General features: G+C 37.9%; 1 protein-coding gene across 5 annotated transcripts in view; it reads left to right on the forward strand.

Moving 5' to 3' along the window:
* The window catches only part of LOC116785965 (protein Dok-7-like), a 55,656-nt gene that overhangs the window by 15,045 nt on the left and 13,078 nt on the right, over positions 1-27,533 (forward strand). For all 5 annotated transcript variants that reach the window (XM_032686189.1, XM_032686190.1, XM_032686192.1 and 2 more), the window contains exons 4-6: positions 3,890-3,997; positions 4,596-5,470; positions 24,388-24,430. In XM_032686189.1, coding sequence (XP_032542080.1) covers positions 3,890-3,997; positions 4,596-5,470; positions 24,388-24,430 — 1,026 coding nt within the window. The remainder of the gene's footprint in view (positions 1-3,889; positions 3,998-4,595; positions 5,471-24,387; positions 24,431-27,533) is intronic.

Below are 27,533 nucleotides of genomic sequence, written 5' to 3' on the forward strand. Positions count from 1 at the left end.
GCTTTGGGACTGACTGGAAGTGTACAGTGCTGCTTGCTGATGCTCTTTCTTTTTGTTGAAGCTTGATATACCTTTGACCATTGCAAGACAGCTCTGTGGCTGCCTTCTGCAGTATCTGTACCAAGTGGATCTTCCTCAGACTCTTAGGACATCTTTTCATTCCTCCAGACATCTTACAAGGTGTGGAGATGTTAGCAAGAAGGTGAGGGTCCAGGCCTGGTTTACAAATGTGCCTACAGTTACACAGGAAGAAAGAAAGGAGAGATTTTTAGCCTAACTTAGCTAATTTTGTTTAATGAAGTAATTAATGTTGCATTTTAAAGATGCATATAATCAATTAGGTAGCTGCTGACTTGACTGGATACAATACATTTTTTCCTGACAGGTGCTTATTGAACAACCCTGGAGCTTTGAATTACTGTGACACTTTATTCGTATGTTACCAAAGTACTCAAAATCTCCCACGATGAGCAGCTGATGTGGCTTTAATGAATACCCACCAACGTAATATAAAAATAAAATCTCCATCAGAGGCATTTTTAGTCCAACTAAATTTGATGTAATCCCTCCCCTTTGCCCTAAAAGATCATTTAAGAAGATTTCAATGACTGCCTCATACAAAAAAATTTTTCCTCGTAGCAAGGGATCCATTTTTATTTGGAAAATGAAAAAAAAATAAATTATTAATTGGAGGACCTGAGTGAATCTAACCACCTGAATTTCACGGGAGTAAATCAGGTGACAGGATACATTTGTTAGGAACTTGGGAAACGAAGGTAATAATTGCTCTTAGAGTTGTTGGAGCTACTGTCGGATGTTGTGTGGGCAGAGGCTGAGTGAACTTCCTTGGACAGCTGTCCCAGTACCGGTCATGCTGCTTCTGTCCTCCTGAGTTCCTAATATGCTAAATTGCCATTCAATTATTTAGATTTGTGTATTGTGCATGCACAAGGTATAGGACGATGCCAACAAATCCAGCTTTGCTGTTGAAAAAACCTTTCTTTTTATAAGTTTTAAGCCATAATTCTACACTCATATGACAGGTCATAAGTTATACACTCCAGTAAGGACTGGTCCCTAAAAAGTGACTACCAGTGACTTCAGTCCATGGTCTGATCTTGTAGCAAGAGCTCCTGATTAGAGCTTGGAAGTCTATAACCAAAAATACTGGTATAAGAATCTGCTGCTTCTGGGGAATAGTAGTATCTGTGTTTTCCATAGAAGTCTGGCTTATTAGCAGAGAAGATTAAAGGCAAAACAAAGACTTAGATAAGACAGATAGACAATTATTTTAATATACCCAAGACTTAGAGTCTATATGTTTGGCAGGTTTTGGAGCTATTTCTCCAGATATTTCCTAGTACTTGCTGGGAAAGGGTCTTCTACTCAATCTTCAATGAACTGGCAAGGAGTAAATTGGTAGTACATAAGTATGAACCAAATTTTTATACACACCTTTTATACGTAGGCAATCCTTAGGGGAAAGTTTAACCAAAAAATTATCAGTCCTGTTGGACATACGTATGTCTTTGGGGTTCATGTTGTTGGGTGAAAGCTTTGTGGTTCTGTGGCTGTGTAGCTCATAGGAGTTGAGCCTGTGGGAAGTAATTGAACATGTAAAGTGCAAACTTACTGACTTCAACTTCCCTCCTACCTCCTCATCTTATATTGGCCATTTTTAAAATTATATCTTGAAATTGTATCGTTTGCTGTCTGTAAGAGGGTACCAGTTACTAGAAAACTAATTGTTGTGTATGTGCCCTAGTAATGTTCTGAAAATCTGTACTTGTCAAACAGTCTTCTCTGAGGAAAGTGAAAGGACCTTTCCTACTGACAGATCTTTGCTCTGGGAAGGGTTAGTGTCTGTTGCATCTTGGTTGACTGATTTGCTGATCTGTTATGCCAACTTCATACTCAAAGTGCTCTTAGAACTCTATGTTGAACCTTTTAGGACATAAGGGCATTTAATAGATACAGCAGAGTAACCAGAGGACATTAAAAAATAGTCTCAAGCAAACTGTTTGTAATACTGTATGCTACTGAACAGATCCTTGCATAGACCTTTCTGGTTGCACCATAGGTGGTGATGGCCCAAATATTGGTGTTTTCCTTTGGCAGAGATCCATATGGAAGCACTGGGGGTTTGTGTGAGATAATCAGTTACACAGGTTTGAACTAGTCAATGCTGAATACGAGTGTCTTACAGTGTAAAATCGGAATAGAGACCTAACAAAATATCCCCATCAAACAATCCTATTTTCTATTCTTAAGTTGGAAGGTGTCAAACACTGTTTGAGCTGGGAGACACAGAGGGTCCAGACTCTGTTTGTCATGGGCATTATTGCCTTGTCCCTGTTAGAACCCTATGATGTCCAATGTATGTTGTTACAGATGGACTGCGTGTCTTGCTTTTTCTGCTAATCTTATCCAGATTGCAGACTTTCCTCTACATGGGAAAGAAAGTTGGAAGTTCCAGCATTGCCACTTCTGTTCCTGTGATGCACTCGGATCTACCTAGGGCAGGTCAGAAAGTGAACATGGTGAGGGATGAGAGATGTGGCAGCTTCTTTCTCAGAGTAGTTAAAAATGTAGGGAGCTCCCATGGAGCTTCAGCTCATCTGGCAGTGCTCCTTCCCCTGATTGTGAGTTTGCTTTGACTGCTGTGTTGACAGCATCAAACCCAAGTCTTTTAAAATTAAAAGACCTGGGATGATAATGAATCTTTTCTTTCATCCTTACAACTGGTTTTTGTCTTACTAACTCAACCACAGCAATGTATAGCATTTTTCATCCTTTTTTGACTCTTATTAAATATTCAATGTTTTTTGTGGTGTGCTAGCGCTACTCAGTTGATCAGATATACAAGAACAGCAGTTGTGAGTAAGCTAATCTATTTTATCTGTCATTAATTACTTTCCCTGTGTATTAATAAGAACTACTGAAACTTCTGATGTTGAACAAATTAGCGGACCATATCCTTTGCAACTGCGGAACATGGCACACTTGTCAGTGCTATTTGAAAGAATCCATAAGGTTTCTCTTGGGATAATGGTTATGATAACTTCCAGCATCTGGTTTTATTGTTGTGCTGGCTGGAAACAAATGATTTGAAGGAAAATGGCCTGTTTACTGATGAAACTCTTCCACACTGCTGTGTAACTTTTGACTCTTTCTTTTTTTTTGTTGGAATACAATGAGCCTACTTCAGTGAAATAATTTCAGTTAGAATGGCAAACTCACTAAAATGTATGGGGAAAATCCCTGATAGGACATTTTAGGAGTGGTTTATATTATTCTAACTTGTCTTTTATTAAATATGAAGACAGAGAGCCAAATGGTTGCTTATTTTATCTCTCACTGCTGATCTTAATGACCTTCTGAACATCAAACTTAAAAGTGAAGTCTTTATAAATAGATTATCTGGATTGGAAGGTGTCAGATTAATTGCTATGACTCTGACTTTATGATGTAGATTTGTAGAATGAAAAATTTGGTCTTTCTCATTGTTAAAATTCCCAGTGAGTTCAGTGAATTCAGGACACAGGTCAGTTTAGCTTTCAAGTCCTCTAGACCTGGTGGGTGCTAATTATTTCTGTAGCTATTGCCTTTGGTGCTGTGTTCTTCAGTGTTCTGTCCCTGGTGGTAACTATTACAGACATTGGGTATAATCTCCGAAAATCTTTGACACTTATAATTTTAACTTAGTGTGTAGCACATCTCCAGGATGTGCTGAAGGCAGATTGCCCCATACATTTTTCCAATCAGCATTTCAAACATAAGAATATCTGACATAAGAACGTCTTTTTTTCTTTCCTTTTTTTTTTTAATATATTTTCCGTGTTTCCTCCTTTATTTGTTTGTTTATTTATTTTCTGTTTCCTTTTTAAAGATCCAAGTACAAATCCAGCCTATTCAGAAGAAAGATTGGCTCATGAAGCTTTGCAATTAGAAAAGCGCTTGAGCTTGCTGTCCCATACAAGTCGCCAAGGCAGTGGAGGTAAGAAATATCTTTAATTAAATAAAAATAAATATCTTCCTTCCTTCTCAGGCTTTAAAAGTGAGCATAAATATGGGTAACTTACAAGAAAAATAGAGAAATGGTCAAGACATTTGATTACCTGTAAAAGCGCCCTTCTTGCAAGTATCAGTGAGGAAAAAAATTTCTTGCAATATATGCGTAAATGAATCACAGAAGATCTTTTTGTATATAGATGTGTGAACATTTTTATAGCAGTAGTATTCCCATTTTTATTTGTACAGTTAGGTATGTTTGTATTTTGGTACAGTAACCTGATTAACTACGGAAGTAAAATATGTTTGAAAAGGGGAGAACTTGGTGCATAAACCTTAAAAATCTAGCTTTGAATGCATTATGTCTGACAATGTGGTAGGGTTATGGCAAGGTAACATACTATTGCATTTTATTTTTCCTGTGGGGATACAAATTACTGCAGGAATTCTGGCTTTTCTGACAGCAGTTCCGCTTACAAAAAGCAGATGGAATCCCAGGGTCCTTCCTGTTTGTACATATTTGCCGTGCTTCAGTCTCTCGATTGTGTTTTAAATGTAGGTTGATGCATTTTCTTCTTTTGTAGGAGATGACAGGAGTCTTTCAAGCTCGTCTTCAGACACCAGCCACTCGGACGTCAGTGTTGGGAACAGGTTGACAGTTTGGCCTGAGCAGTCTTCAGCCAGCACCTCCCAAGAGAGCCATGGACTGGCAGCTGCCAAGGGCATTCATCTTGGGGAAGAAAAGACCCTTCCAGAAGGGGCACGTGGCACCACCAAACCACCTCCCAAGCCCCTCCGATCCAGACAGCTGCAGGAAATAGGTCGTCAGAGTTCTTCTGACAGTGGAATAGCTACTGGTAGTCACTCTTCTTACTCTGGAAGCTTCTCTTCCTATGCTGGGAGCTTGGACATTTGCCACGGTGATGAGTTTGGATCATTGCTAAGCTTGCCATTGAACTTTCCGTCAGATCAGAGTTTATGTATTTGTCCTCACAGCGAGTCCCAGAGAGGTGTGGGATCAGAGTATCAGGTTCCCAGCTCTCTCAGACATATTTATGATATACCCAGGAGCGTGTTACAGGCAGCTTCTAAAGATGTGCAACAGAAGAGTGCAGACTCTACACTACCCAAGGACCAGGCCCTGCCACCTCAAGGTGTTAGTGACCCAAAACTGAGACTACCACACTTGGAAGCACGGAGGGCACCTGAGCACAGCCAGGACAGAGGGACGCCTTCATCCTTACTCGGAGAAAGCAGCAAGGACTCAAGTGATGAGACATATGTGGATTTTGTTTCAAGGTGGTCAGACACAAAACCACAAGGACAGGTGTCAGACTCCAAAAGTAGTGAGTTGTCACCACCTGGTGGGGCCTCAGCTGACCCCTGTGACACATGTAGCCCCCACCTTGGGATGACAAGAGCTCTTTTTTCAGCTTGTCCAATCTGTGGTGGACTAAAGGTAAATACCTAAGACTGAGCAGATGCTAACAAACCTTATTTAATATAGCATGATTAATTTAAAATTACTGAAGTTGTAGGTCATAAGTAATGTTGTTTCCTTTATAATTTGAACAGGTAATAACTTCTTTTTGTTGTTCGTGGTCAAATGGAGAGGCTTAGCACATGGTTTCCTCAAAATCTGGGCCTGGTCAAGGAAACACTGAACAGTGTAGGCCACCAGTTGTTATTTTTAAATTGGCCAATTTTGGCTGTGGGTATATGTGAGTGAAGGAGAGAGAAGTTTTGCAACCACTGAATTCGTCATATAATAGCAAGCAAACACGAAGGACATTGATCTGTCTTGCTCCTGGTATTTACAAAGAAGAAAGAAAGGGGGTCAAATAGTATGTGCTGCTCTTAAGGTGACTAGAGTGCATATTTTTTTTTCATTGAAGTTTTCTTTTCTTTATTTGAGCCTTGCACAAGAAGCCAGATTAGCCAGGTTTCTCACTGGAGAAATACAAGATGGTCAAGTCAGCATGGTAATCCATAGCAGATCAACTAATCCAGTATTGTGATTGGCCAATAACAGATATTTTAGAGGAGGGACACAAAAGCTCATTAGCAGTCTATGACCAGGACAGATTATTTGCAGGAAAAATTATTTTTATCACCAGTCACATGAAGACTTAAAACCTAAGATATGGAGGAGATTCACATGGCTTTATAACCACATTTACCGGTATCTGTGACTTTGATATTGTTAAAAATTCTTTTTGAACCCTGCTACATTCTTGTCTTTTATGGCAGTAAGCATTATGCATCAATTATACATTGCATGAAGAAAATATATCTGTTTTTATCCATTCTGGAGAAGACTTTTTTTTGTGAATGTGCTTGCTAAACTAGAATTGGGTAAAGCTGCTTGTATTAGTGAGCTGTTGAAAGGCTGTGAAGGTTAGTAAGAGTGCTTAAATTAGAGAATGTGCAAAGCAAGGATTCAGGAAAGAGAGACTTCTGCTTGAGGAATTAAATGCTGCCATTGAAGTGTTTGCATTTAATTAAGCATGTGAGATTACATAAATCACCGCAGTGAAAAGGGCTTGGATGTATAGTAGGTGATGAAAGAAAAATTAAAAGGTTATAAATTTGAGGGATTATTTTCTTCTCATGAGGTGTTTCATGCATTTGCATCATTGACTGCCTTGATTTCTAGAAGGGCTCTGAGTTGGGATCAGAAAGCTCAAAGGTGTCTTTGTTATGGGCAGTGAGGAAAGAATTAGATAAGGCACAATTAGCTCACATGATCTAAATGTTTGTGGGTGATCCGAATTGTTGGTTTAGACATGAATTTATCAAATCTTACCCTGGATATCTGTGGAAGAGGGAAACTGAAAGGGAATATTCCATTGTATATCTTCAAAACCATTAAAAGCTAAATTATGTCACTACTTCTTTCACTGCCTGTTGATCCCAAGAAGATAGGTACCCACGTCTTTATTGCAAACTGCTGTCAGGTTTCACAGTGTTTCTAGCTGCCCTAATAATATAAGTTGGCAAGAATTTCAGGTATTGTCAATATTTAAACAAATTTAGTGATAAACACTGCTGTAACCCTCTTACTAACTTTTGTTTTAGCATGAGATGTGCACATCTGCTATTTTTTGTTTTAAATACCTATTTATAAGCAGTCAGGAAAGAAGTCTCATTAAATGGATTGGTTCATGGGTTTGTTTTTACTTTTGAAAGAAAAAATAACCTTTTGATACGTTCTCCTGAACTGTCAGGAGAAATTATTTTAGCAGCGTGTAATGGACACTGGCCTTTCTCATGGTGAATGCAGTGAAAGCACAAATCCATATGCTGTAACTAAAAAATAATTCTTATTTCTTGTACTCTGAACAAGATATGTTTAAGATGCAGTTAGGACCAGGAGGAGTTGATTTATGGATTAATGAAGATACCAGGTTTTCACATTCATTCAAATTCATGTTCAAAAAGCTTTAGTGTGCCAGTGTTTGGAGTTCCTTTGCAATTTCAAGTTAAGCTGTTAATTAAATTGTGTTAATGGTTTTTAAATGCCTGCTATGTAAAGTGAGTAAGTGACCTGAATAGAAGAAAGTCTACAGCAGTAGTTAAGGATAATTAAGGATACATTTGTTTGTTTTCTGCTCTGTATGTAAACTTTGGCAAATGGAGGTTAGGTTTGGGCATGCTGTGTGTGCACGTTGGAGTTCAGCATGTGAAGAGTTGGAGACAGGTTGCAGGATGAAGACATGCATATATGGAGAGCATGGTGGTGTTCATGATTGGGATTGACTTGTTAACAACCACCTGCTCCACTAATGACAAGGACGATGAGGAACATAGGGACAACATACCCTGGGAAAGCACCAAGGCTCAAACAGAAAACAGGGCAAGGAAGCCTTTGTGTTTCACTCTGCATGATGAATAGAACCAGCATGAAGAGAGTCATTAAATATTGCTCCTATGATTTCTATATTGTATTTCCTATTAGACATTGGAGGTTAATAAGCAAGCATGCAGGGTGTTTTGCTTTCCATTGTACGTAATTGTAGTGTGCTCAAGATGCTCCTTTACAAACTTCACAAGGTGTGCCTTTGCTATGTAATTTTGCCTAGTTGATTTCAGTGCTGTAGATGATTACAGAGATGAATTCGTTGTGTATTGTAAGTATAATTTAAGCTCAGAATGTTGGATTGTTATGGGATTTCTGAGTAAGCTGTAGAGATTTATTATTGGACTTATTACATTTTCAACTACTTAACTAATACTAATTTGACAAATTTCATTGTACGCTTTTTGCTCTGTAACTTCATTTGATGCTATAGTTTAAGACATGATGTCAATGTTTTTTATAGGGTGTCTTGTTTTTTTTTTGTTTTTTTTTTTTTACACCACCATTGTTTGTAAATTTTCTTAGAAGTCTGAAAAATAAAATTATTTTCCAACTGGTTTTGTCCTTTTCCATCTGACAAGTATTGGCTTTAGTTTTGCTTTGCTTTTTGTCCCCTGACCTTCATCTCCTTGCAAGTTGAATTAATATGGAATGTTTATGGCTGTCTCTTCATACTACTTAGCATAATACTCAAATCACTGTTGACAGCTCGAAATGTGCCTATTTGTAGGAATTACATTTATGTATGTCTGGGCCATGCTAAACTCCTATTTATGTCAGTGGGAGTTCTTATTTATGTAGAAATATAGTCTTGATTACTGCTTTGGTAGTTAACTTACCATGATAGAGAGGAAAAGAACTTGTCAGTTTGTGTGTGGCTGTTGTCATCAGTCTGTATTGGTATTCAACCACCTCCTTTAGTTGATCTTTTTAAAATACCAAAACCTCCTGGGAGATAATGGTTCCAAATTAGGAGCTGATCTACTCAAATCCTCTCTGAGGTACTTGTATGGTTCCCGCTACCACAGTAGCTGTGTGCCTCAAACTTTGAATCTTCCAGCATATCTGTAGTAAGTGGAAATGTGGAAATATAATATTGTGGTCATGATGGACAAAAGAGTTTGGGGGTTTTGTCAGGCAGCAGGATCTACAGTGCGGAGGGGCTAAGAACCCTTCCATACACAGTATCCAGAGAACTGGGCCTTGGGGGGATGTGGATCTTGGTTTAAGCAGGGAGTTGCTTTGATTAGGTGATAGGATATTTAACTCTTTTAGTCTGTCTTGTAGAAACTGCTTTATTTTGCATTACAACTCTAAAGGAAGACATGCATGTTTGTAGTGTGATCCTTGAGCAGGCTCTTTACTAGTCACGCAGCACCATGTCCCCCTCTCAGAGCATGTTAATCACCTGCAGCCTTGGGTGAGTGCAGAGTCTGTGTAGATCTAGAGCAACCATAAATAGCTGTGTGCATTGTAGACCAGGGAGAGACTAAGCATAGAGAGAAGTGAGGCTGATGTGTCCTCAGGTAGAGAAGGGGCTTGAAGTTTAAAGAGCATCCTCCACTGAGGTATTTTTGAGGTCTTGCCTGGACTGATTTTACCACAGTCATGAGCAGCCTGTAACTGGGCTGGGAATACAGCCTTGGTATTCCAAATCCCATACAAACCCCTTAACCCTGGAGTCAGCTGGTGTGTCTCCTTTCATTGTAGATGCTGCTTTTGAAAGTGGTGAAAGAGAAGGGCTATAAGGTCTTACCTTGTATAGCGAGATTTGAGAAATAGCAGCCTCAAGACTACATGGCCACATCTGTGTAACTGAGAATATTTTAACTTTTTTTGGCTTTTAGTCATGTCCTTCTCTAATGTAGTATTAAAGCAGATACTAAAGAAATCACAATATATTGTTATCTATCTACAACTTTATTGTAGCTATTTTTTTCAGTTGGAGTCATTACCTCTTTCCCCATTAGACCAAACACCTTATGTGTTTATCTTGTAGTGTGTTTATTGCCATGCTTTCTCTGAAAATGTAGGAATGATTATTTGTAATTGCACACCTTTCACATCTCTTTTTAAGGATTTTTTTTACAGTATTGCTGTGTGATGCTGTAGCATTTTATGCTTCTCAGGCCTTTAAAAAAGCTAAAGGCTGTCTAAATTCTCAGCTGAGAAGGATGCATTTGTCATCTGCAGCATTGTTGCTACTTGTATTTCTGCTCTAATCTGAGAGCTCTGGGCAGCTGGGAACACATATACTATTAAAACTATAACAGGAGCAATTTGCATCTCAGAGGAATCAGGAAGTCAGTTGTCAGTATTGACCTGAGTGATGGTGTGTTTGTGAGGCTCCTGTGTACTTTGATAACCCTTGATTCTGGGTCTTACTGGCTTTCAGCATGAATTATAAAACTTGCTCTTGTGCTCTCTTCTTTTAAGATTTAATTCCAATTGTTTTTCTTTGAGTCTTGACTGTGATACATTAACCTGCAGTGACATCTTCCATCACATGTGCCAGCACTAAATAAGGTGTCTGCACTGGACAATGATTTGGCAATCTGGCATTTTACTTACACCATAGTTATTGTAAAAGGCTCTGAAGACTCTGAAATTTTTAGAAAGTAAAATTTGTGTTATTGTTATTTTTTTGAATTTTCATGGATTCAAAAGCATCTTAAAACCTACCTATTCTTCATCTTTCATCTTTCTAAAATAGAAGAAATCTGTCACCCTTGCTGCTCTTGACAATGAAATGTAGTAATTTCTGGAGCTGGCTGTGCTGACAAAACCACAGAGCACTGCAGGTCAGAGATTGGAGCAAAAATATGTTCTCCAGTTGAAACTGGCAGAGGAAAGAGGCATAAAACAGGTGGGGGTGGTATCAGGCTTAGAGCTGGATTTGGTTTGTTTTCCTTTCCGTAGTTTTGGCCAGGACCACAAGTCTCTTGTAGGGTTGACTCGAATCCTCTTATAAATGTACTGTCTGGTCTGCTTATGCACTGTGTTGTGATATTGCTTACCATCAGCTTACAGGGAAGGAAGATTTTTTTTCTCCGCAGTTTACTGCTGTTATTTTATTGAATATTATAATGCTTCTTGGCCACAGGCTTCACTCTCAAGTAATTAAGAAGAGATCCAGCTTCCTTTTATATTGCTGTTGCTGGTGTTGCTGGCTCATATGTGACTTGACTCTTCCAAAGGTTTACATAGAGAAAGTCACTTTTAATGGGCAAGACTCTGGATTTGAGATGTCACAGTAAAACACGAGACATGCCAACCCTACCAGAACTGTGCAGGTCTGCTTTTGGCCCTATAGGAAGCTGCCTTATCTCTTAGCTAAAAAATTATACTCAAGCTACTCTTCATCTATAATGAAAGAATCCTCTCAGCATTTGTGCAAGGAACAAAGGTTCTAATCTAAATTCAGAATAAAAAGAATTAAGCTCTTGGCACTTCTTGGGATCAGGCACTATGGGGAACAGAAAGCCTGTAATGGTCTGTAACGGGAAAAGAAGTGCCTGCCGCAGAAGCCCTGGTAAGTGAAAAGATAATAATGTCAAGAGAAGAGAGCATCTTTTGTACATGAGGGGATGTAGACAATGTAGCTCAGCAGAATTAATTCTTCTGTACCAAACAGAAGTGTTGCTGGTTTGCTTTTCTGTCAGAGACCCATGAAGATATTGATAAACCACAGTATTGACCTTCTATACCCATCAGAATGATCAAATGGAAAAATTTTCTTCCTCCTCTAAATACAATCAAACTGGATAATAGCTTTTATTGTTACTAATACTGATGGCTACTTCTTCCTCTGTTGAGAGCAGTAACTTTTCTGAAGAGAGAGAAAGAAATGCTTTGAAAGAGAATGCTTTATCTTACAATGAAAGCTGGAAAAAATTACACCCTATGGAATGCAGAGTTTGTGAGATTTTTGTTTTTGATCCAGTTGTAGAGGAGGTTCTTCTGATCACTAGGAATGGGGCCAAAATGGGAAAAAGGAATTTTTTTTCTTTCTTTGTCTTCTTTTTTTTTTTTTTAATTTTTTTTTTCTTTCCTTCTAAATATAAATCTCTTTCTTTCTGGAAAAATTCAACAGAATCCTACAAAGTGGTAGCAAACACTTTCTGTCTTTATTTGCTAAAAAGGAGAACGTAGAATTCACCTGCAGAGGAAGAAAACACAAAAAGACATAAGGAAAGCATAGATTACATGGAGCTGAACTCAGGGGAAGCAAATAACTCCAGTGGCAGCCCGGGATTAAGATTCCCAAGTTTGATTCCCATGTCGTTTATCTCCTTCTGCAAGATCATAAACAGATTTACTTTCAAAAAACCTCAGTTCCTTGACTTACAAACATTTACAATGTTTGTAATATCTACTAACACTCTATTTTTAAGATTGTGGATTAAAGAAGGCTAAGCAGAAAATATTTTGTTTTGATTAACAGTCACTGATATCAAAGTAATTGCATGGCTCAAAAGGAATTGGTGAGTGTCAGTAGGATAGCAATCATTTGAATGGGATGTCTGGAGGGCTGACAGCAGCTCACTGTGAGTAGATGAGAGGACTGAAAATAGATGCTCAGTAGGGGTGTGACCTTTACAACCAGCCTTTTTTGACAGAGCCACTTAAAACTGGAAGCATGCAAATTAGAAGAATGAAATGTGTTCCAAAAAAATTACACAAACTCTGCTTAAACTTGCCCACAACTCTTAAGAAGACATAGGAATGGAATTAGTTTTTGTAATTCAAGATTCCCAATATACTTATTACTTCAGAATATTTATGGAAATACTTTCAATATGTCTGATAATATCCCATATGGACTTTTAATCAGATTAAATCTGAAGTTATCAGTTGTGTAGAGGTTGTGATGTAGGAAAATCCTTACTGTTTCTCATATAACTCTGTAACTCTATACTAAGTTGTATTACTTTGCTCATAAAGAGCGAATGTTTTTTCCCAATATTAGTTAGTAAAGTTTAATAATATGGTAACAACATCTTCATATAGGTAATGAAGTTTTGGCATTTGTTAGCATGAAAATATGTGGCAACACATCTTCTGAATAGAAAATTGTTTATTGCCTGCTCCACTGAACCTACTTCATGAACCAGTTTGAGGAATGAATCACTGAAGGATATTTTTTGTTCAGAACTGAATGAATATTCCCCTAGGCAAAGGAGTTAGTAAATATATGTAAGCCATTCTGATATAAGAAATGCCTACCAGTTTTCAGAATGGGCTGTTTTAAAGTTGCTTCATGATTTTACGTGTTGCTTTACTATGCATAGCTCTGAATGCTTCTGCTGAAATGCTAGGGAACTTGTCTGGGGGAGAAAAAAAAGCAAATTCTTTGTAAGTCCATACAGAAGATAAGGCTGCCAAATTTACCTCTCATGCAACCGTACAGTCCTGCCCAAAATGTTCCACTGAGCAGAAGACTTGTTGCAGATTTCAACACCTTTTGTCTGACACTCTGAGAAGCGGGGCCACTGAAATCTGTGTAACTGAAGTGTTCACTTTGTAAGAGAATTGGTCTGGATCTGTGATATCTAACAGAAGCAGACTTCAAACCTTGTCCCCTAGTGAAAGAGTGGAGTTGATTGCTCTGGACCTCAGGAAATACAGAAGGAATATGTACTGAAATCTGGTGTTCTGCCTGGCTTAGTTTTGGATGCCTTTGACAAACCTGCTGGCTGTGCTATAGAGCTGGTTGTCTGTGGCAGACTCCTGGCAGGAATTTGTGAAGGTAAAGTGGTGTTTTGGGCCCTATCTCACTTTACATAAAGAGTGGTAAGAAGCTTGAGATTTGGACTGATCTAGGAATTTTGAGTTAGGATTTTATTGTTGTGGCTCCGACCAGCTTACCTCAGTCTACCTAACTGCATAATATCTGTATCTGGATCCTATTTGCTTCCCAAGGCTATTGTCAGGACTGATGGGATGGTGTTTCTACAGAAGTTTGGTTGTGGACAATAAAGAGATTAGATTAAATACAATGTTTTCCAGGCTGCAGTGAGAGAGACAGAAAGTTCTTGTTTGCCTTTCAAGTGAACTGTGTGCAGAACAGGAAATCTTTAATAAGAGTAGCTAAAGGAGAAAATCAACCTGCAAGGATGAAGCAGCTGCTCCACAATTTTTGTTTTTAAAAGATGGCAAACCTATCACTAATTTCAAGAGAAATTTTTTGTGTGAGAAATTGAACTTGAATAATGGTGTCTTTCAAGAACTGCAGTTACTGGAAAGAAGTTATTAATGCAGGAGCCTTTACACTCAGTCGATTCAGAAAGTCTATGACTTGAGGACACGGCAGTTGAAAATCAGTTCTTTCTAAGAATGGGATTAGCCTGAGGGCCAAACAGTTTTTCAGCATTTAGAAAGGAGCAAGTTATCAAGAACATGCTTGAGGATATGACTGAACTTCAAGCCAAGTTGTAACAACAGAGGGAGAAAAACCCCCTGTAACTGTATTGTGTTTTCTTAATTTATTTTTTTTCTAAAATCCTTATGAATTTGCATCAAATCCTTATGGATTTCATCAAATCTAAGTTTGCAAATTTTTTTGATGCAGTGCCTTTTTTTTTAACTCAGGTCTGAAATGTAGGAACTTTGGGTCAGAACTAGCATGGCTCAGTGAGACATCAAAGTTACTGCACCTGACCAACTGAGCAAATCTTTTTTACAATGTAAATAAAGCTCTTTATCACACTGTTTGCCAGTTGCACACAAAATTTTCTGTTCCACTCCTAAGTGACATTGCAGAGGGAAGGACTTCCTTGCATTCTGACCATCCTTGCTAGTGTAACAGCATTTTGTGTCTTGAAAAACTAACTTGCTTCAGGCAGTAATTCAACCCATGAATGTAGGATGGAAGTGTGGGGAAAAATGTTATCTGGAGCTACTGTTGTTTTTCCATCCCATCTGGTTCAGCTCCAGTGAAGTTTGATACATCAATATGTCTCTAATGACACAAAATTTGTGTCTTAATTGTGTGTGTAGAAGTTAGACTGGGCTTCCTTGGGTGGGATGGAGATGTTAAGATCGAAACAAGTGACTGTGGTCCATAGGATAAATGAAAGCCAGGATGGGGTGAGTGAATACCAGACTCTTACCTACGGGCTTCTGGGCTGCAGTAAAGTGCCTTTACTGCATGCAAGCTCTACTTGTACGTCTTCCTTGGTGTTATCTTTTATGTATTTCCATGTTTCTTTTCCCAAAGCAGGGTAGATGAAAGAAAGCAGACCTTGACACTTTCTCTGAAGCAGTTCAATCCTGCACAAGTCAAAAGGGTAGATAGAAAAGGGGCTTTAAAGCTGACTTTGTGCTCCTAAGTCTTGTCACATGAGGGTATCAGGCTATCCACACGATAAAGTGCAGCAGCCAGCTGTCAGTCAACTAAAATGACTGTTTCAACAGCTGGGAATCAGTGGGACATGGACTCTGGCTGTGTTCCCTCTCCCCTAGCCACATCCTCTGTAGTAGTCTGGATTCTGTGGAATCTTCTGCTAATTCAATGCTGATTGGAAGCAATTTTGAATGTACAAGAAATTTGAGCCTGGAAAATATTAAGGAAATATAAACCTTTCCCAGATCTGGTTTATTACAAGGGCAGAGAAGTGCTAAGTGGGCTATATCAGGGCTAGTAACTGTATACTTGAATCCCCTGTAGCACGAGGAAAACATTTCCAGATGAAGTTTGCCAATTCATCTCATTCCTCGAGGCACAAAGTCAAGCAGAACACACGTGCTATGGAGATAACTACTATAGAAAGATTTGGAAAAAAAACTACAGAAATAATTGTACCTAATAATTTATAGCAGTGCTCTCTGATATAGAAGAAGCCTGTGAGCAGCCCCCATGCATAGCTAAGTATCTGTATCCTTTGAAGCTGTGCAGCTTAATTATAGTTTCATTACTTTTGACAAACCATAATTTCAGTGATGGGCTGGGGATAAAGAAAAACACTTGTCTTAATTTTACTATTTTAAGCTTTCTCTCCCTTATTTGTCCTTCTAGTTCCATCCATTTCTTTCTACTGATGATCACTGATTATCTTGTTAATAATTTTTTTTTCTGGAAGAAGTTGACTAACCATAACTCTAAATGTGAGGCTGAAAAAGAAGGAAGATGAATGTGAAGATCATATTGCAAGGGTTTCATTTTTATTCTTCATAGGCCCATAATTAAGCCCACTCTAGTTCTCTCTCTGTGGAACAGGATGCACAGGTTATAACAAGGATTCTTTTCTTTGTGTCTTTATGTGGAATGGGCTGGAAGGAAGGAATCAAGTAACTAGTCTAATGTAAATTGGCGTGACTCCATCGGCTACAAAATAGGCACAAGTATATTTTTAGTGCAAGCAGAAACTAAGTTCTGTTGAATAACACTCTTTAGGAGAAGTAGAAGAAGGAAAAGACTTTTCTTAGGGCAGTCCCCAGGTGAATGTTTCAAAAGGGTAATTACAACTTAACATAAACTTTCCCCATCTCTAAGAACCCATAGACACAGGTTTAATTTGTCTCTAAGACCTGAGATTTCACTTTGCCAGCTTTTGAAATATTTTCATTTGAGCTCTTCTCTATCTACTGTCACTTTAGCTGTAGAGTTGTAGTTGAACTCTCTGTTTGCAAAGAATCCCTTTTCTTCATGAATAACTGACTTCCATTTTAAATCTTGCAAGTAGAAAACTTGAGTAAAGGGGATACTTCATGCACTTTTGAAAAGTTAGTGTAATTAATTTTCTGTGAATTAGGAACTTCTTTTACAAGAAGAGGTGTGATAAGTTAGGGTACTCTCAATATGATGGCATAAGAGCTATCTTTATATTTAAAAGTATACAATGTTGATTGAAGCTCATCCTTTTTCCTTATCAGAAAAGGAATGTCTCAATGTCAAGAAATGAGTGGATTATCAGACCTTTTGTCTTGAATGTCTCTGCTGGTGTAAATTTTCTGTAAATTGGTCCTTTCTAAGCCAAAAGAGCAAGGCCACCTGAATCCCTTTGTGAGTACTTGCATAGATATATCTCTATGTTCATTATTGTCCTTTTCATTTATTTTCAGTCTCTCCAAGCTTCCTGCTAAATACTTTTGTGTTGACTTTTGAAAATCTTGAAACTCGCTGATGCTCTGACTCAGAACTCTTGTTTCTATTGGGATGTTCTGTTCTAAGAAAATATAGAACAAAACTTCCCATTGGTCAAGTTTTTGCAGGTATCTCTGCAGCACTGAGATGTTCAGTGATGGCACAGTTAGTCTTTGTGAACTTTCAAATACAAAGCAAAAGGATCATGTGAGGTCGTGTCCCATCTGTGTGCACCTTGCCTCTCCTGTTTGTGTTACATGCTGAGCAAGAAGAATGAGCCGAGAACTGCACACCACTTATTTGCACAGTAGTCAAATTTGCTGCTTTTCATACGAGTTTCAGCCCATCTGAACATAATTTTCAGTATTACAGTAGTTTTGCTGGAGTCTCTGCCTTGAGTGGTTTTCACTTGGTGCAGAAGGAGTGGGAATGAACAGATCTATTGTACAAAGAAGCTCAGACTAGCAAATGTGGGGAAACTGTATTCTAAATATCAAATGTTCTTGCAGTAGGGTAATGCTACCCCCTGTTGGAATTTGGGATATATGAAGCATAAACCAGAATACATAGAATTGAAGCCTCTTTGACTTTGTGTGTTACTTTTTTTCCATTGTACTTGATAAGATTTTAAAAGTGCCAGTCTCTATAAAAAAAAGGTCATAAATAGGAAAGGGTTTTTTTCTTCCAATTATCAGAACTGAATTAAAGGCCTTACAACTTCTAAAAGAGAAACACATCCTGGTTTTTTGCATGGCTAAAACTACTGTCTGTACTATGATTCAGCTGCAAGCTGAATAACAGCACTTGTGTCACCTGTGAAAGTATGAATGGCTGTAGCACTGCTGAACCTTCAACAGTCTGGGAAAATGTGTTTGAACTCTTTTGCATAAGCACTGCAGCAGGAGTTTCTGTTTGTGCCTTAGGAGAGATGGTTTAACTGACAGGAGAGGAGCTGAACAAGGCTCTGAGAAGGGGTAAAGGGAATGTAACATTGCTATAAAAACATCTCTAAAAAGTTGCCAACACTATTTTGAATCAGAAAATCTGCTGGGTGTCTTAATGCTTAAATTAAAATTGTTCCTTTTCATGAAATTGCAGAACATCATCTGCTACTGTAAATCAGGACAGCTCAACTGAGGAGTTAGGGGGAACAGTGTAGCTGATTCTTATTACCTGGAAGAATTCGTTGTCTTTCTTTTGACCCTAAGAATATAGGACATGCTGAACTTTCAGTTATATCAGGGGTGTTTGCCTTGGTTCTTAGACCCTGTAGTTGGAGAAAAAGCAGTTCTGTTTCTAAGCTGAGAGTATTTGATGATTTTATTTAATGGCAGTTGTGTAAGGAATCTTTCATGCCCTGAATGGTGGAATGATTGCAATAAGATATATCTGGTGAAAAATGAGGTAGTGAAGGGTGATGTTAATACATTTTATTATGTATCTAGCATCAATTCACAGGTGTAGTTGTTCAGGGTCCTGTGCTCTGAAATCAGGAGATGCTGTTCCCCTGTTGTCAAGTTTGATGAATATATTCTATGACATTTGCATACGGTGTTTTTATTTTTCGTGAAGCATTGTTTTTAGTACCTGTCTTCTAACTCCTCCACCAGTTTTGGCTGTGTTTATCAAATACATACCTTGGTGTTGTGTGCCTTCAGACTTTGATATGTACTTAGAATGCATTATTGCTTTGGGCTAACTGTATAGGCTCTTGACTTTTTTTTTTTGTCTAGAAAGTATACAAGCTTGGCTTGTAGTAGTGCCTGGAAACAGACACAAACACCACTGATGTGTTTACACCAGGTTTTTTATATGCTTTGGATGGTATTGCATAGTTGCTTCCTCTAGAATTCTGTGTGAATACTTCTGTACATAATGAGATATGTATGTGATGTTAAAAGGATGTTATTTAGGTTGAAAAGTTAAGCCCCTCACTGTTAAGGAATTGACAGATTTACATGCCATCTTGATTGTACCCACACATGTGTCTCTCTTGTGTAGTGAATGAGACAGATGTCCCATGGAAAAAATGGTATGTGACCATGTAATTGCATTGCAGTCCAGTTGTTCAGCACACTCCTAGTGTGACTGTCCAGTGTGTAGTAATTCTATGTCTGGTTTTGAAAAGCCAAAGACAACAGCAACAACGTGCCTTGTTGCTATGTCAGCTTCCCCACGTACTCATATATTATCAGTAGCAGAACTTGAAATTTGACCTTTCAGTATTGCAACCGAGACTTGACCACCTGAATTTCTGGCTGTTGCTGTTAGGGGGCAGCTGGATCCAGGTGCTGGCTTTTGTTGGTTGGGTCAGAGGACTCAGCCCATCTTTTCCTTCTCTCCCATAACTGGAAGGCTTCAGAGTATGCTAGAGGCAAGTCATGTCATTTTCAGAGCTAATGATCTTATTCTGATGCCAATGGCTGTATTCTGGGTTGTGTGACAAAGGGCTGGTGGCTGCAGGCAGGTGGGAAGCCCAGAGCAAGAAGCAGGAGGCCACTCTCAACAGAGGCGTATCGAAATCACAACAGAAGAGGCCTCTGTAAAAACATGAGAGAAGATGGGTACACAAAACTAAACAATACTTCTGTTTTTTTCTCACATTCTGTTGTTTAAACAAGAACTGTAACTTGTAGTTTAGCAGAGCTGTGATTATTCCACAGGTTTTAAGGGGTGTGTTTTAATGTGGCACAGGCCACGGCTTGCCAGTACCACTGAAGTTGCCGTCTTCATGCCTTCATAAAATAGCTGATGCTTGGGCTTAGCAAACAGAGGTATTTCAGAACTCACTTCAGCAATCGTTCTGTAGGCCACCAGTTGGCTTGCAACAGATGAAGCTGAGTGATCAAGAGTTTGTGGCTGAAATTGGACCCCTGCACCCGAAGCATGCCATAGGCATGGGTTTCTGTTTCATTTGGAGTTGTTATGAAGGATCATAGAGTTTAATAATTTGGTATCTTTTGTTCAGAACCTGATCAACTGCTGGGCATGGTGAAACTGCCCATCAGTATAGATGACCTTTAGAGGTTGGTCCACGTGTCTGTATTGATTGACCTTTCCTTGAATTTTTTTAATTATTTTTTTCTTGTTGTAGCCTAAGCATTCAAGCTTTAAACTTTTCTGGTGATTTAGAAAAATAGAATAAATCATAGTCTTTAATCCTCATGAGGAAAGTACTTTAAGTGTCAGTTTTATTAAGGACTGGTTTCTTTTTGCTGAAATATCTGAGCTTTGCAGAAATTTTGACATGATCAATGCTGTTTCCTTTCCATTTTCTAAAAGCACTTTAAACTTTTCCTTGTGACACCGATTTCAAAATCTTCATTCAGGATTTCTCATTGAGTCCTTTGCTCCTTTGTGAAGTTGCTGACAGCTCAACTTTGTCATAAATTATATAATGTAACTAATCTGCTGCGTCCCTTTACACACCAACTATGTGAAGCAGTCAGGGAGTTGTGATGAAGTACCACCAGCTGTATACAGCAGGTAGGAGAGTGTTGTTCATTGTTAGAGAATTCTGCTCCACAGTTTTTGCTTTTCAGGGACTCAGGGACTTTGAGTCATGATTTTGGTGGTTTCCTCTTGAAAAACTGGATATTTTGCACAGCCTTGATACTGCATAGTAGCTTTAAAATAAAGGATGGGAGAGAAAAAAAAATCTAGATAATCTCCTCTGTGAAAATTAAGCATTTGACCAATGTAGCAATTGAGCCTCTGTTTATGAGTGCGTTTTTGGTTTGTGCAGAATAAAAATCTCAGAATGCAAATATTTGCTTCTCCTACTGTCAAGTATTAAGTTTTCTTTCATAACAAGAAGAATCTGGGAGCTTCTAGTTTATGTTAAGCCTTTCGTCTTCAAACTGGGGCAAAACTTCATACATATGCTTAGACTAAGGCAACTGACACCTAAAAAGCATAGAATATTTTGTGCTGGAAGGAACCTTTAAAGGTCATCTAGTTTAACCCCTCTGCAGTGAGTAGGGACACCTTCCACTAGGTCAGATTGCTCAGAACCCCATCCAGTCTGACCTTAAATGTTTCCAGGAATGGGGCGCCCACCACCTCTCTGGGCAACCTGTGCCAATTTTTCACCACCCTCATAGTAAAAAATGTCTTCCTTATATCCAGTCGAAATCTACCCTCTTTTAGTTTAAAACCACTACCCCTTGTCCAGTTGCAACAGGCTCTGCTAAAAAGTCTGTCCCCATCTTTCTCATAACCCCCTTTAAGTATGGAAGGGCTGCTGTAAGGTCTCCCTGGAGCCTTCTCTCCTCAAGGCTGAACAGCCCCAACTCTCTCAGGCTTTCCAAATAGGAGAATTTCTCTAACCCTGTTCTTTTTGTGTCCTTCCTCTGGACCTGCTCCGACAGGTTCATGTGTTTCTGTGCTGAGAACTCTAACTGTCAGTAGGTGCAGAATAATGGAGCTGTACAAAGCTGCCAAACTTAGATGAGCTGAAAGAAAAGCTTTATTTCTAAAGATACACAAAGGGAATTACATAAGCTGTGACTGATGAGGTGTGTCTGAAATGCTGACACAGTTATCAGGCGAATGGCATTTCATTCCTCTTGCCAGTGATGATGGAGGCCTGCTTGGCATTAAAACCTACAGAAGCTGGTCTGCTTGGAAGTATAGTTTCCTCCTTTTTAGGAGGCAAAATAGGAAACAAGAATATTTTACTCCCATGAAAATACCTGCTGTATATGGAACAGCTGTCCATCAGTTCCTACCCTTAGAGTCAGTAATGGGAGCCAATAATCTTAAGACAATATTTTCCTTTTTTTGTTTCTACCCATTTTACTTACAAGCTTCAGGCTCCCTTTTACATCATGGAGGTGAGCTTACAAAGAAGTTGTGATGCCTTTTGTCCCTATGAATCTGGCAAAAATTCTTCTAAAACCAAGAAAACGTGCAGTACAATATCTTTACTCCTTACTGTGGAGCTTATACTGGATGATCCAGACTTTTTGGGTGGATCTTGTGCCCAAAAACTTCCACAATCATCAGCAGAACAGAATTAGGTATGTAGTCCATAAAATGTTATATAGAGAAGGGTAGGTGTGCTGCTCTTCATATGGGACAGTATTTTTATCTGCTATTTTTCCTTTAAATGGAAAATGGTGTGATAAATCATATATTTAATGAAATTTAAAGTCAGTAAAAGTCTGAATGAAATAAAATGAAACTATAAAAGAAAAAAAGGTGAGAGAAAGGCAAAGATATGACAAATATATAGAGAGGGGGAAAACAATCCCATTTTGATTGTAAAAAGGATTATGTATTATGATGGTTATTTGTACACACAGAAATAAATACCAAGGCTTAGGTTCTATTTAGCTCTTTAGGGCAATTGAGCTAATCTATGAATAATGACCCAGCATCAAACTAGTGGGTTCTCCTAACATCTGTCATTGAACCCTGCCCAAGATATTTGGAAGCAGAACATAAAAAATGAATGTCATCTGACAGGAGCCAGATCACTACCAGAGTTAAAATAGCCCTGGACATGTAGTTCATGATGTGTGATATGTATCCATTTACTGTGGGTGTTGTAGTGGTGAGGTGGTTTGAACTAACAACCATGCATCACATACTTCAGCACTCAGCTCTTGGGTCACACATAAAAGATTATATGTTGCAAAGACATTTAACTTATATTTATGTGTAATATTATGAGATATGCAGGATTTAGATAATCACATTGTTAGTTATTGTCTGAGTATCATAGCAGGCATAACAAAAGCATATTATTTGAGTGAGGTCACTTACCCCTTTTCTTCTTTGATGTAATCCTATGGTAGGTTGAGATATGTATTATATTCTGCATTTGAAAACCATGCACTTACATTTGTAAATGATGCCATAATAACTTTAAGAGTTTCTCTTATAAGCAAAAGTAGTGTTTGGTCGAATTATAAATGATAGCTTTTAAGTCTCTCTACTGTTTTTTCTACCAAGTTGCGTCGGTCACCACTGTTGTTTAGTGAAGTCTCTGCCTTATAGAGGATTGCAGTAGGAGGCTTCAGAGTTGCAGAAATAATAGAATAGGATGTACTGAAATGGAAATGAGGACAACAATCTTATAGACTGAAAAAAATCAGTAACAAAGGACTGGTTTTGTTTTTGTTATTATCTCATGTAATCACAGCTGATTCTTGTAGTTATTTGTTGTCTTTCATATGTTTCCTGTAATTTCAATGATACTTTTACAGTGTCCCACATCTGATGTCATTTCACACATCAAACTTCTGTTTGTCTTTTTGCATCTTTCTTTGTCAAGTATAATCTGATATTTTCTGAAATGCTATGGGATGCCTTTTCTCTTTCAAAAATAGAATCTTGACCATATTTCTGATTTCCTCCCCTCCCTTCTACTTTTACTCCAAGTAGGTGCTCAAATTCAGTGTTTTATGTATTAAAATATATAGCTAGTGTAAAAGCTCAAGTAAATACTGAAGCTGTATGTTCCATGTTTGCAATAGGATCAGGCAGAAACATCTTGTATGTTGTGTGTTGCAGGGTTCAAAACCCACTCCAATTGGTTCAAGTAAGCTCTTTTAATGTTCATTTTATTAGGTGAAACAGTATCAGGGTAATATTTTCTAATATTTTTCTGGTTCATTGCAAGGTGCATCAAAATCAAAGAAAGCCTTTCCACTGAACTTCAACTGAAGTTGGACCTGTTTGCTGGCTCCGACAGTATTTTGTGATGGTCACATGTAATAGGCTTTACACCTTAATATGTTTTCCTTAAGAAAATATTGTGCAGGAATTAGTATGACTTGAACTTCTAGGTAGCTAATAAGAAAATAATCTATTTTGTGTGTGGGAAGTCAACACAGTGCCTATATGGGGAGAAGATGTACGTGATGTCTATGTAAAGTCCTATGTGTGTCGGAAAAGTCACCACTTTGTAAGAAAGCATAGGAAATGGAGAGATATCACAGGTCACGAGTTTGTATATTTAGGTGAGGAAAGCTCTATGCTGGTTTTTTGGGGCTGAGTCAGGAGCACACCAGGCTTCTGTCTGCTCGCAGCACCTACCATTTTAAACAATATAGGCCTGGCCTTAATTTATGTCTGTTAATCCTGTTACTCCACCTTGATGTCCTCTTTGTCTCAATGTTAAATTTTTTTGCTTCATCGTGCCTGCTACGGTTGCAAAGCATCTAAAGCCAAGTTCATTAGCCTTTTCTAAGGTATGTGAGTAAGCTATGTACACAAGAATACCCCAAAACCTTTTTTAAGGTTTTCAACTTATACGTGTTTTGAACATCTTCATGTCTGAGCACCTTTGCATCTGTTTTGGATTTTAAACCACTTGTTAAGCTTTAATGATGGTGAAGTGATTTCTCTGCCATTCTTCCTATATTTTGTCAAGTTTCTATATCTTTTAAAGATTTTTCATTCTAAAATTTTCTGTTTTCTTTAGGGAACAGCAGTATTACAGTCTGGAGTCTTACCAGCTACATCAGGTAGGAGTCATTTAGTTATTTGCTTTGTTAAAGGATAATGTTTAAATCTCAAACTGTGATAAGAAAAACAGATTTATGGAAGCAGAACTAAAGATTATATTGAGAGATATCCTGTTTGTGTTTGGTTTTGCTGCTGCAATTCATGACTGGCAATTATGAAATACATTATAATCTGTAGTAATTTTGGTTGCAAGGATTAATATGTTTGTTTTTTCCTTCCTTTTTTTAATCTAAAGAGGTTCAAGGTTATCAGTTTCTATATGAAGCTGTTTAGTGATTTTTCTACTTACATATTTGAAGAACACCATGAAAGTGTTCTTTTGAGGCTATATTAACACCAAAGGGAAATTTGATTTATATGTGTATAGCCAGTTTTCTAAATAACACAAAACAACAGGAATGTTACCAGAGGCAACACAGAGATGCTTCTCTCATGTCATTGGAACTACTGATTGACCAAAAAAATCACTAATGAGAGGACACTGAGTATCTGGGTCTGGAAAAATTGTTTAGGCAAAGGTAACAGACTGACCATCTTTGTGTTGTAGACCTTCCTATCAGTAAGATGTGTTGGGCATCTGAGTTCCCTGCCTAATGTAGCCAAACTGGTCTGGCACCTTTGAATTATCACTTTATGCCAAAAATAACATATCATAAGCATTTGGTTTTGTGTAACATCTCCATCTTAGTCTTTGAAGAGATCTGGGAAAAGAATTTGGTTAGTATCTTAAATACCTTTACGTTCCTTAATATATTCCTTGCCAGACAATTCATCAGATCCATTAAATTTCATAGGTTTCCTGCTTCCAATAGACATAGAACAACAGCTCTTTGTACTTGAGTTTCTTTATTACTTTTAAAAACCTTGTTAAATATGTAAAGCAGTGTAGCTGATTGATACTTGTGTGAACAAATCCAGTAAGATATCTAGGATCAGGAGGTGTCTCTGGAGAAGGTTTATAGAAAACTCTGTTCCTTTGTCTATCTTAGCAGGAGAAAATCCAGAAGCATTTAGCAGATCTTGTTTCTAGTTATTCCACTCGAGTCAGTGGAATTACTCTTGATTTATAGAGGTGTAGGTAGGATTTTATCTTTCCCTCTGGTACTCAGATTTCAAGTCTTCTAATCAACCCAAGGAAACCAGAGCACTTATGATTAAAGTGTGTGTAAATACCGGGAAACCAGTATGTGGTGGGCACAATATTATTTCTGTATTAATTTCAGTGTCAAGTTAATTATGGTTGTTAACAATTATGGATGAAAAAAACTTAGTCTATTCACACATATGAGAGAGTTACCTGTTTTGAGAAAACCTATCATTAAGTAAATTGGAATTGTAGAAATGCAGGGCAGCTTTTTGTATCAACAGAAAGAGAAGTACAAGACAAGACATTTAAGTAGGTGGGTTTTCCTTCCTGATACATTGGGAAAATATTGTGTGAGAAAAGAATTGAACACTTATTGGAATAAGTATAAATGCTTAAGGCAAATGCAGCATTTAAAGCCAGTGACTGAAGTTTTTAGCTATCTTTGTGAGGTTCCATCTCTCAGATGTTCTAATACAAGTACAACTTTATTCTTCAATACTACACTATGTTTCAGAAAAAAACAAAAGAAACTGAAGCTTTCTCTGTCTCATTGCATTTTTCTTGTCCTTAGGTATTTAAAGTTTTTTCTTTTATATGTGTGAAGATTTCAAGTATAATTGAACTTGGTATTGCAGAGCTTTCAAAATAGTTCTATAGTCTTTGACTCTTAAATCTAAGCAGTTAACTGAAGGTGCCAGGATGCTGAGCAGTCATTCACACAGTTCTGTTGGACTAAACATCATTAGAACTTTTCTATGTTTCTCTATTATGAAAGGCTATTATCCATTGTTGAGGATAACATAAGGGCACACTAATTTGAGGTAACTACTTTCAAAACCTGTCTTATACATGGCAAGATACCTCTACTACCATGAATGATGGTACAGTGACCCAATGGCCAGTTATATGTTTTGCTAGTGCAGCCATTGACTTAGTCACAAACATGTTTCTTTTTTATCACAGAGAGGACTGTGTAGTATTTTTATTCAAGTAACTGTAGAATGCAAACTCATTCCTCCCTGTGCTATAGGTGCCCACATATTCTATGCAATGTTTTTGGTCTTGAGTATTTCAGTTCTGTAGCAGGACATGGAGTTAAAGAGTCAGGATCAGTTGTTTAAATATTTTTCAGTTTATTGGTAGTGAATGTGGGTGATGATATTCTCTTTCTAGTTTTAGTTACATATGCTGAGCAACAGCCTTAGCAACTGTAGAGAAATGTGTTTAATTCTAATGGCAAGCTGAAAAGTGTTCATAAATGCTGCAACAATTCTGAATTGTATTTCTAGATGGAAAAAAACAAGGTGTGAATAATTTATTTCTGGTTTAAATAATTTGGTTGGCTTTGTTATAAATAATATAAATATTGATTAGAAAGAGAGACTGAATTAGATTACTTGTGTTTGTAGGAGAAATATTCCCATTGTTATTGTAGCTTTGTACTAGATCGAGGTAAGGGATTCTTTGGAGTTGTATGATGTGAGAATGTGTGCTTTTAAGTATAATAGGCTGCATTTATAGTTATAATGGACCTTAAAATACTATGACAGGATAGAGGTTCAAAAATATGATTCAGATTTCCTGATTTCTGAGACTGCTGAGTTCTGGAGGCACCTCAGTTTGGTACACTTTGTGTGAGAATTTCTCATAGGACCTTTACAGAAATTCTTATGTCTGCTTAAGAAATTCTGTAGTTTGATCTTGTGATTGCAATTTCAGAGATACGTACATAGGTCTTTTGCTCAGGAACTGCTTGTATATTTCGAATTAAGGGATCACGAATGAGATGCACGTTCAGTGCTGAGAGGTGAAATGAAAGCATGTTGCTTCCCCAAATGGTGGTATGAAGAGCTTGTCAGTATCTTCATTATCTTTCTGGTACTATAAATCAAAGTATTGTAGGAAAAACAGGGCTGAAGCTGTCGTGTAACTAGAGCCTTTGCCCGGAGGTTTGGATGTACTTCTGTGTGTATGTCTGACAGGTGTTTAGCATGTTCTGCAATGAGACTCCTTAA

Source organism: Chiroxiphia lanceolata, chromosome 4 (assembly GCF_009829145.1).
Source record: "Chiroxiphia lanceolata isolate bChiLan1 chromosome 4, bChiLan1.pri, whole genome shotgun sequence".
Classification (NCBI taxonomy): Eukaryota; Metazoa; Chordata; class Aves; order Passeriformes; family Pipridae; genus Chiroxiphia; species Chiroxiphia lanceolata.